The sequence below is a fragment of the Cupressus sempervirens genome, chromosome 7 (genome assembly GCF_028749045.1).
Source record: "Cupressus sempervirens isolate cs-2001-9-10 chromosome 7, ASM2874904v1, whole genome shotgun sequence".
NCBI lineage: Eukaryota > Viridiplantae > Streptophyta > Pinopsida > Cupressales > Cupressaceae > Cupressus > Cupressus sempervirens.
Genome location: NC_143124.1, coordinates 143,993,977 through 144,010,734, shown reverse-complemented (window position 1 = coordinate 144,010,734; position 16,758 = coordinate 143,993,977). Strand labels below are relative to the sequence as shown.

Here is a 16,758-nt window from a genome sequence, read left to right as displayed (position 1 = left end):
CTTAAAAACTGACTCAAACCTCTGACTAGGCTCTAAAACTGGCACACTGACTCTTTGTTTTGCATTCTTGCACCCTGTTGAATCTTGTCTCATGACAAATTCCCAGTCAAAAGATATTAACTGTCGAAGTCGCCTTCTCAGAATTACCTGCAAGAAAACATGTCAGAAAACAACAAAGTGGGTTCGGATTTGGCTTTGAAAATTGGGCAAATTAGCACATGGGGAAATGAAATCTGGGACACTCTTGTCTTTAATGAGGACATTATTGATCTATTATTTAGGCTTATGACGTATAACTGGACAGAAATGGCAAACGTTCAAAGTAGGCTACTCAGAATTTTGCAACTAGGAACATCGACAAAACATTTTTTGCAAATGGAATTGACCTAGAAAAGTGTGAAGATGGATTCGTCAAGACTTGAAAACTGACACACTTAAAGTATTTTTGGAGAACAACACAGTCGTACAATCCATTCGATCTCACCAATCACAGATTAAGAATTATAATGCCATGAACAAGGGTCCTGACAAATCTGCAAATGCTGACAGCAGTAAAAGGTTACAAATTGCGTTTGGAATTGCGTTCAAAAACATATCAAATGGATTCCTCAAGAGCTAAAACTTGAAACATGACAAGTCTCTGACATCTACAATGCAACGCAAAAGGAAATTCAACATTTGGATCAACTGGTCAAAAGTTATTACTCGTCAAATAGGGCTTCCCAGAATTTTGAATATTTTGCAAAAACATGAAAACAATAACTGACCAACTTTGAGGGATTCAAAATCTAGTCAAACAGACTCGAAATGACTCAAAATATGAAACATAGGTTCTCAGGTATGGACACTAGACACTTTCAAAGTGGAAGGTTACAAATCCTTTCTGGGTGCGAGATATTCAGATGCAAACACTGCCTCCTGTCGTTGTTTGGTACTAGGGTAGAATGCAGATTTGAAATGCACTCAAAACAAGACTTCGCATAATGGTTCAGAATAATGCTTTAACTTCATGGAACACTTAGACACACTAAATGAAAGGTGCTAGAAGCATAAAAAACCTCATAGGGTTCAAAGGTACAGCTGGGTACATAGGCTTCACAAAGCATATAGGCCTTAAATTTCTCAATGGTACTCAAAATTGACCCTACAATTTTTAGTGCCAACAGTGGCTCTGTCTGGGGATGTATGCCCCTTGTGAGCATGGCAAGATTTCAGATCTCTGGGAGAAGTAGACCACACACTTGAACTTCAAAAACTTCTCTCGAACAACTTTATTGAAAAAAGGGAACTACTCTACTATGTACAAACAGTGCCCCCAAACTTAGCAGAAACTTTTACCTCTATCATATACTTGATTTTCATTTACATCCTTCTGAGGTGAACTGAAACTCTCTTTCCCATCAATTCCACCAATCAGATTAGCAGTTTGAAGCAAAACACTCAGCAAAATTGAATTCACACTTTCATTCTCATAATGCATATACATATCAGAATTACCCTTTACTTCATGTTCATTATGAGAGAACAAATCAACATGCTCATAATCATACAAATTGGACTCAGAATCAAAATCCAACAATGATTCATGCATGCTGATCGGAAACACAAAAACTTCATAAGCTACATCATTCACCAAGTTGCAAACACCAAAAACTTGCAACTCACCTTGTGCCTCTGGCTTCAAAAAATACAATGGATCTGAATCAACTTCATGTATCATGTCATCACATACCGAATCAGATCTGAAACCTACTAAAAAATTATCACCATAGTCTTCAAGCAAAGGTTCATCAGACATATGAAAAGAATCTTCATTAAAATTCTCATCAGTAGGAACTCTACTGGCATCAATATTCTTATCAAAGAAATTGCTAGAGATACTTGTGAATGCATCAAACTCATTAGCATAAGACTCACCAACCTGTAGAGAAGATTTAACTATAGATTCATGTGTACCATTGTTGGTATTCACTTTACTGTATGAATCATCAAATCTCATCTCAAATAACTGCAGATTACTATCATTATACTCCATCTGGATCAGATAAAAAACCAAATGATCTCTCATCATCATCAGTAACATCAATCGTATGAATTTCTTCATTAAATGTTAAATCAGAATCAAAAGATATCAACAACCTCTCGTTATCATCTCTATAACATAGATCTGATTTAACATCACTCATGACAGTAGTAAATACATCTCTACTGGTTTTCATTTCTTCAAACAAATCTTCATGCTTATGCTGAAAGTCTTCAAAAGAATAACAATGTTGATATGCAAGAGAATAAACATAGGGGTATACATCATACCTTACATCATCCTTATGAGATGCACGCACTAATAAAGGCAAAGTTGAATCACACATTGACATATACCTTTCAAACTCATGCTGTAACAAGGCTGAGACCTCATTTGTATTCAATAGATCACTTTCACAAACTTCTTCATTTTGATTGCAATTATTTCTCAAATAATCTAAAGAACTTATAATAGTAACACCATTAGTCATACAATCTGAAGAATTAGTAGTACTTTCACAATACATATCCTCTTCCCTACACCACATCTGGACATTAGATGCGTCTCTACATTCAACTTCGTTGAAGGAAGATATTTCAAGACTACTGTTATAACCCTTTTCATTCTCAAACATATTGTCATAGGACTCGTCACTTTCACTATGACTATCAACATTTTCAATTTCAACAAAACAGTAACCATTCTTTTCTAAATAGCCTTCACATTCTCTAAATATTCTCTCAAAGTATTTAATCTTTTCAAATCTTGCTTTTGTTGTCCAATGTACTGAATTAGGCATGAAGACTAATAAAAACACAAAAGCCCATGATAATTCACTAGGTCTTGCTGAAATGGGAAGCTCTAAGATTTCCAACATGAATTGCATGTAAATTTGAATTGCATCTATTTCATCTACACTTCCCACATTCCTTTGGATAGAAGAAATGACTTGACTATGAAGCTTTCCATACAACATAAACAAATTTTCATGTACCTCTTCATAGCTTGACAGAGTATTATCAGATCTACAATCTGAATCCATTTTGAGAATGAAATTTCTACCTCTTTATCCTAGTGCTAAAAACCAATGAACAGAGGCAACCCTTTTTAAACACTTGACCTTCATGAAAAGAAAACATGAAAACCAAAATACCTTAGGTGCTGATGCAAACTTCGATCTGCTGATTTGGCATAGGTGCAGGATTGAAAATCCTTTGCACCACTGGTCAAAAATTTGTAGAACCGCCACCTCTTTGCAAGAGGAATATAATAATCACTGTTGTGATCTACTTTTATACTTTAGTTCTTTATAACAGCAGATTGCAAACAACACTATAAAACTTATCAAGAATTTAAAACTTTCTTTCCAAGATCTACCAAAAAACTTCAGATCTGCCCATACAACTGAAAGTCCTTCAAAAATTTGCAATGAAATCAACTAGGAACAAACTGGTACAGAGATTTGAGAGTCACCACTCACACTTTATGAGAAATAAAACATAATTTTTCACTTGACAAATCTGAACCAGACCTTCAATGTAGGAGGAAACTTGCAGACCACTAACACCTTGAAAAGAAAATATACTTTATAAATCGAATTCTTGACTCTGAAACTTTCTCAACATTATTTGCAAATTGGACTGATTGAAGATAGACCTATTCCAGTCATAGAGCACAATTTTCATCTAGTTTCAACATACTGCTGATAATGAATAAAGCTTAACTGGGGAACATGAAACTTCAGCAAGGAAAAGGGAACACATCTTGCTCTAGATTTGCCATATCCGATCAGTTTCATGGCAAAGATTTTAGTTCTTTCTATATGCAATTCCCCAGTAGAGTCACCATTTTGTTGGTGTTTGAAAATGTTACCTGTTTCCAATTATCCCAATGAGAATATGACACATCTAGGGGCAGCTAACTCCCATTATCTACATATCATTTCAGACACGGGGCCAACTATAAGGCATGACCCTTCTTCTACTTCAGGCTCTGCAAAACCTAGGCGAGTAGACCTGTGATTCAATTGATACCGTACCAGTGCAAAACATATCCCTGAATCTATTTAATGCAGATAAAAACCCCTAATTCTTCTATGCTTAACCAGGAGATCACAAGCATGAAATAGCTAAGGACATGACTCATGAAACTGGAAAGCTAAGTGCAGGTTATACTTTGAATACCTTTCAACATAAAATGAAAATGATTTAATATATTGATGATAGCAAGATCGAGGTATGAGCAACAAAATTTAATGATCCTATTTGTGATCAGTACCTTATCTATTGGGCAATTTAATGAATTATAACCATATATCTCCTGGAAATCTCAGACATATCTCTACATCAAGATCCCTGATCTATCCTTCACTTTGTGAATTGACATCTGCATCAAAATGAATCTCATACTCAGAATATCCCATCATGAAATCAGTAAACCCTGTGATAAACACCAAGTGGTTATATGGCTCTTGGTTCCATAAGCAAGGTATTTCAATCACATACATTACTAAATGAGATGCAACCTAATCTATGTCTTTAATCATAAACTAGAAAAGATTACAAATCCACAAAAAGGAGACAAGATTCAGACTGAATTTGAAACCATTGCCGCTCTTTATTTGCTTTCCTTGAAATCAAATACATGAAAGATGTACAGAATACTTCATAAATCACCTAACAGACATGAACTATTTGCATAAAACTCAAAATGTTGTTCAATACAAGAAGAAATGCTGAAGAATGGTCTCTCAGTGCAAAAACTGGAACCCCTTGAAAGAAAGAAAGATAGAAAGATATAGCAAGGGAAAGAATCTCGGATCTAATATTCAAATGACAAGTGTCCATTTGAAATGCAATCCTTTATAACTGAATAACTTCTTCCTTCCATCTTTCATTCTGATCTAATCTTGTTTCATCATTTCTATTACTGACTTGCAAAATATTTCTATTGAAATGATGAAACCTTGCTGAGTCACCAAAATATCTGATTTACCCATTGAAATGCTTGGCAAAAATTGAGTTAAATTGAGTGAATGTGAGAAAAGTGAACTCCAACCACATTCTTATCAAGTTTTACTGATCCCCTAACTAGATTTTCAGTTTTTTACCCATTCCATTGAGAAAGCCCCAAAATTTATGTTTCTGGCTATAGCTCAAATTAGGAAGCACCTGTCAAAAACTAACTTCAAAAATGAAAATTTTGGATTCTCACGATTCCAACGGTATATGATAAGGCATATCTAGCCTCTCGAAAATGCCTAAAATCTTCGTTTTAAAAATAGTCCCTTCTGTTTGAAAACTCAGACTTGCAACATTTGATTTTAAATTTTAGAAAATTTAAAATATTCTAAGGTTAGAACTTGATATTAAAATCCTATCTGAGTTTTGAAAAACTTTCAGGGGCATCCATTTTGCATAAAATGATTTAAAAAATACTTTTCATTGGCCTTCACAACTTTCCCTAGCCTTTGAATCTAAGGTCAAACTTGGTTTGACTGGCTTAACGACATGTGTCATTCATTGATTGTCTTGCCTATTTTGCATTACCTACCACGTCATTGAACATGGGACCCATTGCCACGTGTCACTTTCTCGTTAACTCGCTATGCTATCGCGTGATCATCCCCCTCATAGCGAGTTAACGACCACCCTCGGATTATTCGCGTGTTGCAATTCCCTTTCATTTGAACTCATCCATCTTTCGCCGGATTTTTGAATTTTTTTGACGACTCGCTAAGTTGCTAGCCGAAATTTCTCAAATTTTTCGGCTAGCGACATAGCAACTAGCCGGATTGTTGACTTATCCAGTGCCTATCCCTTGCTGATGTCATCAATTTATTATGCGTATTCATTTAAAATTTATTACCGCTTTGCCTCCAACTCGCCAAAATGGTAGGTTCCTCCACAAGCACGCATCTCAAAAGGCGATGCTTTGGAAGAAAACCACAACTTGAGTGCCGGAGTATTTGAACACTATAAAAATTGAAGCGGTGAACAATGTGGGATAAAATTATTATAACCTTTTGCCTATTCTCGGCATGGGAGGAACTCTTTGCGGCTTGATTTTCTTATACTGGTGGCTTTACCATGCGTTGACAGCATGAAGATCCTTCTCCAATGCATAACGCCTCCCTTGCCAAAGACAATTTCTGACTGCCAGCAAACTTTTCTCGCAAGTTGATTTTCCTTTTCGCATCAACTGGCACTTCTTCCTTAAAACGTTTTCCTATGTATTGCGCAGAGTCTTTGCTTATGTATGAGAAGCTTTTCGGCTGGCATGGGTATCCTCCTTATCACTGTCTGGATGGCTTTTTATTGCCTACGGTCTCTTTTACCTAGCGTGATTTCTTCTTTCAAATATGTGGAGGCTCCTTTGAAAACGCGGCTCCCATTTCCAATGTGAGCTTGTTCATTTACAAGGTGAGCAGCTTGTTATTTACTGTGCATGAATTCCCCCTTACCTGAGCCACATCTTGCTCCATTTTACTATTGCCTGGTCTTTATCTTTAATTCGCATGGGCTCTGTTTTTATTTCTCTGCCCTCTCAGCGATTTACTCACCCCCGTGGCATTACCTTCTTTCATTTGGCCTTTACAAACTTGCTCTTGCCTCTGTTTGCGCAAGCTTCTCCAACTGGTGCATAGCATATCCTCTTGTTGTAAAAAGGTGTGGGTTTTATGATTATTGTTTCCCTTTCTTTATTTCCATTTGCGTTGTAAGCACTTTGTGATTACTATGGGAGCTTTAATACTAGGGACGCCACTGATGAAGTCATGCCCTGCCTTCAACTTAGATTCTATTCTGTTCTTCTTTTTTGCACATTAAAACTTGCCTCCTCCTTCAATGCATGTGACCTTCATCTTGAAACAAATATTCTAATTAGCATTTGCAACAACTAGAGATGTTGTACATCTGTATCCCTGCTGCTGACTCCCTTTATTTTTGTGTCATGTGTAGGCTTTCATACAGTGGTCTTGGATGTATTTACCTCTCATCAATATAGATTTCAATCATACTTGGACAAAACTTCCTCCACAAGGAAATGAATTCAACATTTTGGCAGAGGCAACTTATTAATGGATAGGAAGGAGAAGAAATTGTACACTTGAGGAATTGTTACAATACCATTAAGTTTAACTTGCAACGGATTTTCATCTTCACCTCCTTCAATCGAAGTTTCCATTAATTCACTCCATCTAGTTTACTCTCAAGAATATATGGCTTTGCTCCTTTCTTGTTTTACATTAAAAGCTCTTCGCCAATAATCTTGCAAGCAACTTAGAGTTGTAATCATTGAATCGATCACATGCCAAATGTAGATCCCCAATTTCGCAGGAGCCTTCTAAATCTCTTTATGTGATTTATGAATGATACTCCTTGATGGCAAACTAGAGGATGACACCCTAGCAGGCTTGCATGACATTCTAATAGTCTTTTCAATTCCTTGCTTTCCATGTAGTAAATCTAAATTATCCCTTGAGCATAGGGTCGTGCTAATCTCATACTTCAAAAGTTCAAGCACAGAAAGCCATCATCAAATCCTACTGGCTGTCACTAATCTGATGAATTCAGTCGGGCCCCAAAGTGGGTCCGGCTAAAAAAAATTTCGTTTTCGGACACCTAAGCTAGAAAATTGATCAGTCGAAGATCTAATACTGATTGGAATTGAATTTGAGCACAAACTGATCCTTAAAACTCATTTTATCACTTTCTACTAGCTGTCACTTTGGTGCCAGGAGCTCCTTTAACTGGCCTTAAAAACTGACTCAAACCTTTGACTAGGCTCTGAAATTGGCACACTAACTCTTTGTTCTGTATTCTTACACCCTGTCGAATCTTGTCTCATGACGAATTCCCAGTCAAAAGATATTAACTGTCGAAGTCGCCTTCTCAGAATTACCTGCAAGAAAACATGTCAGAAAACAACAAAGTGGGTTCGAATTTGGCTTTGACAACTGGGCAAATTAGCACATGGGGAAATGAAATCTGGGACACTCATTCTCTGTCATGAGGACATTATGGATCTATGATTTAGGCTTATGATGAATAACTAGGCAGAAATGACAGACGTTCAAAGTAGGCTACTCAAAATTTTGCAACTAGGAACATTGATAGAAAACATTTTTTGCAAATGGAATTGACTTGGAAAAGTGTGAAGATGGATTCATCAAGACTTGAAAATTGGCACACTTAAAGTATTTTCGGAGGAAAACACAGTGGTACAATCCATTCAATCTCACCAATCACAGATTAAGAATTATAACGCCATGAACAGGGGTCTTAACAAATCTGCAAATACTGAGACCAGTAAAAGGTTACAAATTGCGTTTGGAATCGCGTTCAAAAACATATCAAATGGATTCATCAAGAGCTCAAACTTGAAACATGACAAGTCTCTGACATCTATAATGCAACGCAAAAGGAAATTCAACATTTGGATCAACTGGTCAAAAGTTATTACTCGTCAAACAGGGCTTCCCAGAATTTTGAATGTTTTGCAAAAACATGAAAACAGTAACTGACCAACTTTGAGGGATTCAAAACCTAGTCAAATGGACTCGAAATGACTCAAAATCTGAAACATAGGTTCTCAGGTATGGACACTAGACACTCTCAAAGTGGAAAGTTACAAATCCTTTCTGGGTGTGAGATATTCTGATGCAAACACTGCCTCCTGTCATTGTTTGGTACTAGGGTAGAATGCAGATTTGAAATGCACTCAAAACAAGACTTCGCAGAATGGTTCAAAATAACGCTTTAACTTCATGGAACACTTAGATACACTAAATGAAAGGTGCTAGAAGCATAAAACACCTCATAGGGTTCAAAGGTACAACTGGGTACATAGGCTTCACAAAGCATTTATAGGCCTCAAATTTCTCAATGGTACTCAAAATTGACCCTACAATTTTTAGTGGCAACACCTTGTACATTTTTTTCTTTCACTTCTTGTTCACAATGAATGTTGTAGTTACATATTCTTTCATAATGTTGTAACCTTTGGTCTTCCTCCTATTTAGGATTACTTTGTATTTTATCACCTGTTTCTCTTCTAGAAGCAACTATCTCTTCTTTATGTTCAATTTTTTTTCTTTTTTCTTTTTTAGCTCACTATCTACCTAGGTAAGTATGCTTCAACAACTACCCTCTCCTTTGCCTTATACTCCCTCTTCTCCCTTCTTTCCTTCTCCTTGCCCAAGTGGGATTATCAATATTGCCCTTGAGCAAATGCCATCACTTTTTAAACCTATCTACTATGTTGAGCATTGTAGAGTTGTGATAACAATGTCTGCTATCCTAAACATGCCTCTCTATAATTTGTTTTAAAGCTTGAATCATGTTTAATTGTACCAAAAAATTTACCAATTCTAGATTCAGTAGATCACAAGGTTCACAATAGTCTAGGTAGAACAAATAATAACATGAGAATATGGTGGAAAGTACTCGTTCTGAAAAGTAAGAACTTAAAAAAGTAACACGCGCGCGCGCACTCACACACACACACACACACACACACATTTACCAACAAAAAAATGGCCAAAAATAATGAGCATATCTTTCAAACTAGGTGTTTTGTATCAAATAAACACAAAAATAAGTAAATGAAATTAATTGGGTATATTGTTTAGACTGAATTTGAGATGTACAAACACACAAGGTCAACTAGGAGGCCATTTACCATAGTATGTTGTTTGTGGAACAAAGATATAAATGGAGAAGCGATAGATTCTTATCAACTATGAATCCACTTATAAGGATCCAAACAAGACTTTTTTTATTTTATATTTTATTTTATTTATTTATTTATTTATTTATTGAGAGAGAGAGAGAGAGAGAGAGAGAGAGAGAGGTCTATGTGCCGCATTTTGGATTGCTTTCATCAAGTTAATGTAATTTTAATTAATATTTATCTCCATTTTGTCAATGCATGTCTTCAAATCTGGTGAAAAAGTTTCATGTTGGCCATCACTCTTCTTTAGCTAAGTTAAAGTCAACAAACCCCTTCCAAGATTCTTCATAAAGTTGATGTACAAATCAATATCAAGCGTGGTGGGTGAGGGCATTTTTTTCCACAAGCCACATTTCAAATTTGGCAAGCCAATTATGTCACAGGATGTCCCACCAAGCTTCTAAGCTATGTTAATCACACCTATTCTTGTGAATCATTGAGCATAAATTATTTTCATCCTTGTGAGATTCTAGGGCTCCCCCCCATTTGTCTTAGATTTGTAGATACATAATTGACAATACAAATGTTTGGATCTATTGATTCATCGTCATTATTTATTTTAGTTTTTAGTTTTTGAGAAGAATAAGGATATGAAGGGAGGAGAGGAAGTTAGAAATATAGATAAATAGAGAGTGAGAGGATGGGAGACAAAGATATTGAAAAAAGGGATAGATTAGTAGCCAATACCATTAAAATACAATTCACTACTTGTATATATGGTTGTGAATGTTTTCTTTACATCAATCTTTAAGACAATCCTAAATAAAAGGAACCAATTTGAGAAACATCATCTCAAATCACATTAATTGAAATTTATAAAGTTAAATTATAATAAATTTATATTAAATTAAAAATTGTATCAAATGCACTTTCAGGTCTGCGGTGGATCGCGAGCCCATTGCAATCGACGAGACAGTTGAAAGTGATCAAATATTGGGAAGAAAATGTTCAACAAAACAATTTTAATCAGCTATGGAAGAAAATGTATAATAATTTTTTTTTTTTTTTATCATCTTTCCTGATGTGAAGGCGGGAGTAAACCCTAATCCTAAGAGAAGGAACCCTCATTTAAATGCTAAAATTTACACTGGTATTCATCTTATTTTGTTTTGCTAACATCTTCCGTCAAGTACAGTGTTGTTCTTATCGTTTTGGAGATGCATAGTTTGTTCAGGGAGATCGTCGTCATGCCTTGCTTTAATAATTAAACTAGATTCTCCATCCTTCAGATTCCCACCGTTCTCATCAATTTCTTCGTCAACATCTTCTCAGATTACACCTCCTCTCAACGTTATTTCATATGTCTTAATAACAGAATGTGGGTTTTCTTCCTCGCAAGTGGCAACTGTCATGGGAAGAGAACGCCAGTTATTGAATTAAAAATGGGACAACACTGCTAGAGAAGCCATTCAGTTCCTGAAAGATTATGGATTCCTTGAAGAAAAGCTTAAAGGTATAATTCTCAGAGGCCCAGGTATTCCTTTACGCAAAGTGGATAGCCAGTGGAAGCCCAAAATAGAGTTTTTGCCAGAAATAGGGTTGACTACTCAAGATGTAGCACATATTTTGTTTTGCAGAACTAGATTTCTTAATTTGAGCTTGGAAAAGTGTCTAGTTCCTAGACTTCTCCATCTTGAAAGTCTATTTGGCTCAAAGGTCCATTTGTGCCAGGCTTTGAGAAGGGCGCCCGTGCTTTCGGCGAGTGATTTTGAGAAGCAGGTGAAACCTAAAGTGGAGTACTTGAAGAATAGGATAGGCATTTCAGAAGGTTCAGCAACATTTTTGAGAGCCCTCTCTGTAGTTATAAACCCCAGTTTTGAAACCTTGGAAGTGAAAATTAAACATATGTTGAGTCTTGGTCTGGCAGAGGAGAAAATTGGTCGAACGCTTAAGACATATCCTGAAGCACTTGCTCTTTCAACCAAGAAATTAAAGGCGAACGCTGATTTCTTGATACACACTGCAGGCCTTGAGCTCAAAACTATTATTTTGGAACCAAGACTTTTGGATTTAAGCGTAGATAAAAGGCTCAAACCTCGCTATGAAGTATATAAATCCCTGAAGACAAGTCCACACGCCAGGGGTTCACCTAGTCTGACTTGTTTCTTAAGGCTAAGTGAGCGAGAATTCTTTGCTAAGTTTAGCCAATACGATACTCAAGTCAAGTCTAACGACTTACAATCTCCTCAAGCAGTAGTTTTAGAGCAGTGACGGAAGTTTTCAAATAAAATTAACTCAGGTATTTCTTTATTTCTTTCTTCAAGGGTTGGAGTCTGGAGGTGTTGGAGGCCTCTCAAACTCATCTCGGACAAGGTAATGTCTTGATTAAAAAGCAGAAAACAACAATAGGAAGACAAAAGAGAGGATTTAAAAGCATGGGAATTTGCATTGAAAGCAGGGCAGTTCAATCTCTTACTTTCTGTATGTTCAATCTCTTACTTTCTGTATTGATTTATCAGAACTGATTATGCAAGTTTCATATTTCTTCAGTCAAAGGGTTTCTAGAGAAAATACTCAGTGTTGCAAAGCTGCCCCATTTAATCTTCCTTTGAGTATATGTAAAATAATCTACCCATGATACAAGGGCTCGGTAGTAGTATGCTGTTTATGTTTATTTTCCCAGAAAAGAAGCTAATCTCTTCTTCCTGTGTGGATAATTACGTCATACCTGGGATTCCCTTGCCGTTTGGCTATTTTAAGCTGTATGATTCAATTGTTCAAGACTGCCAGGATTGGTTGTCCATTCAGTTGGGTCTGCATCAATTATTTTTCATATAATTGAATGGAAATTCATATATCCCTATCAATGTAATTAAATTCGACTGATAAATTGGCTTGTGTTCGGAATATTTCTGAAATAAATGGTCATTAAATGCTGCTTAGCTTCATTTGTTGTTTAGATTTCAATTCACAGTTAGATATTCAATTACAGAGGAAGTTGACAATTTTCTTTTTCTGCATGGCTTGGACTTTAACAATAAGCGTGATATTGGTAGCAGTCTATTTTGACAAAGCCTAATTGCAACCTTAATAGGCAAGTGCAGTTAAGATTCTTTTCCATGTTATACTTAAAATATGACATTCATTGCAATCTAGTTAACTGTGAGTTTCTAGGCAATATGAAATTCCTCGTTTCACATATGTATATGTTATCCTGCTTGAAACTAACAGTATAATTTGTAATGTGCAATATTCTTTGTATTTTATTGGATCTATTGTACAATGCACATAGCTTACGCCTATCGTTTTCTCTCTAGATGATTAATATTGTTGTCTTTGAAACTACTTCAAAAGATGTTTCATATAGAATAGCTTTAGCTCACAATTAACCTTAGATTAGTTTCATATTTCAACCTGTATAATTTAGAAATGGTTTTTAATGTTGCTGTGATTTGCATTGTTCAAGGGGCTTGCTGCATTATATCTGCCAGTAATTTATATATTATTTTTATCCTTAGAAGCCCTAGTCTAATTCTTGCAAACAAATATGGTTCATATAAGTTACTTGTTTTGTTTGGAATTCAGAACTCCTACAGTTCATATTTTAAGTTGACATTATTTGTTCATCTAGAAAGGATATGATCAGATAAGATGATTGACTTATACTCACGAGTTTTCACTCTTTAAACATTTATGTGCAAACAATGTTTTTAATCTACAATCTGGTAAGGACAAGTATATAGAACACAGTTGTTTCCAGATGAACATAATCAAAGTGCATTCACCATCATTTACATTCTCACAACTTTCACCACTTTCTTCATTGTCACCATCTTGTTTCGCTGCCTCCCTTCCCCCGCCCCCTCCTTATATCATTACAGATCTTTTAGCAAAAGAATTTGAGTTTTCTTCTTCTCAAGTGACAATTGTCATGAAAAGAAACCCACGACTGTTGAGGAGCAAATCTAGCCACACTGCTAGAAAGGTCATTGATCTCCTGAAAGATTATGGATTCAGTGAAAACAAGCTTAAGGGTATCGTTCTTAGCTACCCAACTTTTCTTATACTCAACGTGAATCCCAAGATGTAATTTCTAAAAAAAATGGCCTTGACTACTCAAGACATAGCACATATTGTATTTTGCGCACTTTAATTGCTTGGCTTGAGCTTAAAAAACTCTCACCCCTAGAATCCTCCTTTTCGAAACCCTTTTTGGCTCAGAGATCCATTTGTGCATGACTCTGAGAAAGGCACCTTAGCTTTCGATGAGTGATTTTGAGAAGCAGATTTAATCAAGTGGAGTACTTGAAGAATAGTATAGGCATTCTGGAAGGTTCAGTAGCATTTGCAAAAGCCTCAATGTGGTTAAAGTCCTTAGTTTTGGAATCTTGGAAGTGAAACTAAACATATGGTGAGTCTCGGTCTGAAAGGAAGAAATAGGTGTTGCCCCACTTTTCATCCTGTACCCATTTTGCAAAGTGGAAAATGTCTTGTGTCTTAGTTTGGTCTGGGTATGTCCAAGTCTAGTTCTTTTTTCCTTAAGTGAAAAGTATCTCCATCGGTTTTTCACCTTTTTCCCTTCCGCATTACATAATTGGGTGGGTTTTCATTGTTGTCGTGAGTTTGTGGGTTTTCCTTGTTGTCGTGAGTTTGTGGGTAGTCTAGAACCTAATTTGATGGAGATTCTTTTGTTTTGTAATGATTTTCACAAAGTTATTTTCGAGGATAAACTTGTTCGTGACTTATCATAGTTTGCACATAAAGAAAATGAAGCTTGCAGAGAATCCAACATTGTCTTCTCCTTGGCGGATTTTTGACTCTTGAAGGTGATTTTCCACACAAATCAACGAATGAGGTTTACGAGCTGAAGCAAGAAGGAAATGTGTTGTTCTATGGATAGGTCATCTCTACATTACAGTTTTCCATCTTGGGAGACACTCAAGATTCATCATAATGCTCAAAATTATCTCTAGCAAAAAACTCTAAAGTGACTTCTCCGTGGCAGGCTTTCGACCCATGAAGTCAGTTTTTCGATAAAGGCATTTGTGGGAAAGAAAAACAAGTGGGTCCCGCTTTCACTTTTATAGCCCTTTTAAGATTTTCCGAAACTTAGAGGCTTATTGACTTAAAAGGTAAAGTGAAAATAAAAGCAAGGGTGGAAAAACAAAAATTGCTTTCTCCTCGGTGGGTTTTCAACCCTTGAAGGCGATTTTCTACATCTAGTGAGAAATCAATTCTGCAAGCATGTTGGGCACATAAATTGATCACAAGATACTTTAAAATGGTAATGGAAACAAGTTAATCACATTTGGAAAGGTATTTTGAGCAAAATCTAGTTGAGCGGATATTTCCTCACGGAGTACTCCGTTCTTAATTCTATGGAACTTGGTTAAAAAAAATAGGAAGGTAAGTATGTAATAAAAGAAAGTTACCGTTGGGCCAATGGAAACAGTGAAAAGACATGGGAAAGGCTGTTAGAAACTCCTGCATTTACTAATCCAACGGATTTATCTTTTAATTCACTCGTGTGGCGTGGATCTTGAAGGTTAACGAGTGAATCAAGATTTCTATATAGAGAGGAACATAATAGTTTTTCAAATTACCATTTTTTATTGAACTGTTATGTTGTTGAATTGTATAGCTTTCTTAAAGCTCTTATACTTGCAAACTCTACTCTCTACGTTGTTTCCAATTTTAAGGTTTCAATTTGTTTCTACCTTAAGCAAAATGGCAACTAGATTCGCTGGGTTCGATGGGCTGAACGAAATAAAATCTACATTGCAAAATGTTACAGAAACCTTGCTCCATTTCTTTGACATGCAAGATTTTCAAAGGAGAGTGAGGTCAGAACCAGTTCACCCCATAACTAAAAAGCTTTGAGGAAGCGGGCTAGTGGAGGTAGCTGGATTTTCGGTGGCGGTTCAAGATCTTGAGTTGATTGTCGAATGTATAAATCATTACAACTCGGACACTAGACAAATTTTGCTGCCTGACCATACAATTTTAATCTCTATTGATAGGCAAACTGTAGTAAATTGCCTCCAGGTTCTAGAGCGAGAAGAATTTTCTGAGTTGACAGTGGGAGGAGCCATGTCCAAGTTCCCCTTAAAGAAGATGGTGTGGAGAAAAGAAATTATGAGGTCCTGGTTGTAATGCCCTGCTCGGAGATCCTTGGAAACAAGGATGAAATACAAGCCAAGAACTTTTTTTTTACAAGTATGAATGCACATGACAACATCATATAGGGATCACAACGATCGCAACAAAAGACATCACCACAATCCTGACAACCAATGAATCTTCGAATGCCACTACCAAACTAACATAAGCAAACAAAAGCCAACAATGACCACACACATGATGAGGGCTCAAGAAACAACCACTCATCAACAAAACACCAAGCTGGGGTAAAATGCAAAATCTTGAAATGTGGCTAAGTTTGAAATCCTGAAGCCTTGAAAATTGGCTAAGTCTGGATTTTTGAAGCCCTGAAATTTCCTAGAATCTCTATCTCATCTTCGAGAGGTCTGAAACCTATCTCAAAAGATTTGTTGCATATATTAAAATATACTTAAACGATATATTTTAAACCCCTAAGGAAATCTGTTTTGAAGTAGGAAGGTGTAAAACCCAAAAGGGTGTCCAAAACCAACTTTCAAGATTTCATCCGACAAGACTAGATAGCCCCTGTTACTCAGGCAAGAAAGTACACTGGTCTCGAGTTTTGCGTGAGACCTTTCAACGCTTCACGCGAGAAAGTGCATAGCTTTAAGCAAAGATTCGTAGCACACCTCGCAAGGACTCACATTCTCGCACGAGGAAATGCATTCTCACGCAAAGAAGTACATTATCGTGCAAGGAAGTACATTCTTGCGCGAGGAACTGCCCAACCATGCGAGAAAACACAACATTGCAACAATAAAATAAGAATAAAAAGCATAAAAACATGAAACCCTCCACATTGGGGAGTACTGGATCCACGTAAATCAAGGAATGAGCACTCGAGAGCATAAACAACAAAAAAGAAGAACATCTATCCATCTAAATCATAGCACTAAAGAACA

General features: G+C 36.3%; 1 protein-coding gene across 1 annotated transcript; it reads left to right on the top strand.

Moving 5' to 3' along the window:
* The first annotated feature begins 8,291 nt into the window (after positions 1-8,291).
* Positions 8,292-11,965, top strand: LOC149545935 (transcription termination factor MTERF8, chloroplastic-like). The gene is made up of 2 exons (XM_089793864.1): positions 8,292-8,338; positions 11,155-11,965. Exons 1-2 carry the CDS (start codon positions 8,292-8,294, stop codon positions 11,963-11,965), a joined length of 858 nt encoding a protein of 285 aa, XP_089649990.1.
* Positions 11,966-16,758: the final 4,793 nt, after the last annotated feature.

Coding starts and splice junctions, on each gene's coding strand:
- LOC149545935 (XM_089793864.1), top strand. CDS start 8,292: ATGAACAGGGGTCTTAACAAATCTGCAAATACTGAGACCAGTAAAAG. Junction 8,339..11,154: donor AATACTGAGACCAGTAAAAG/GTTACAAATTGC, acceptor CAACACTGCTAG/AGAAGCCATTCAGTTCCTGA.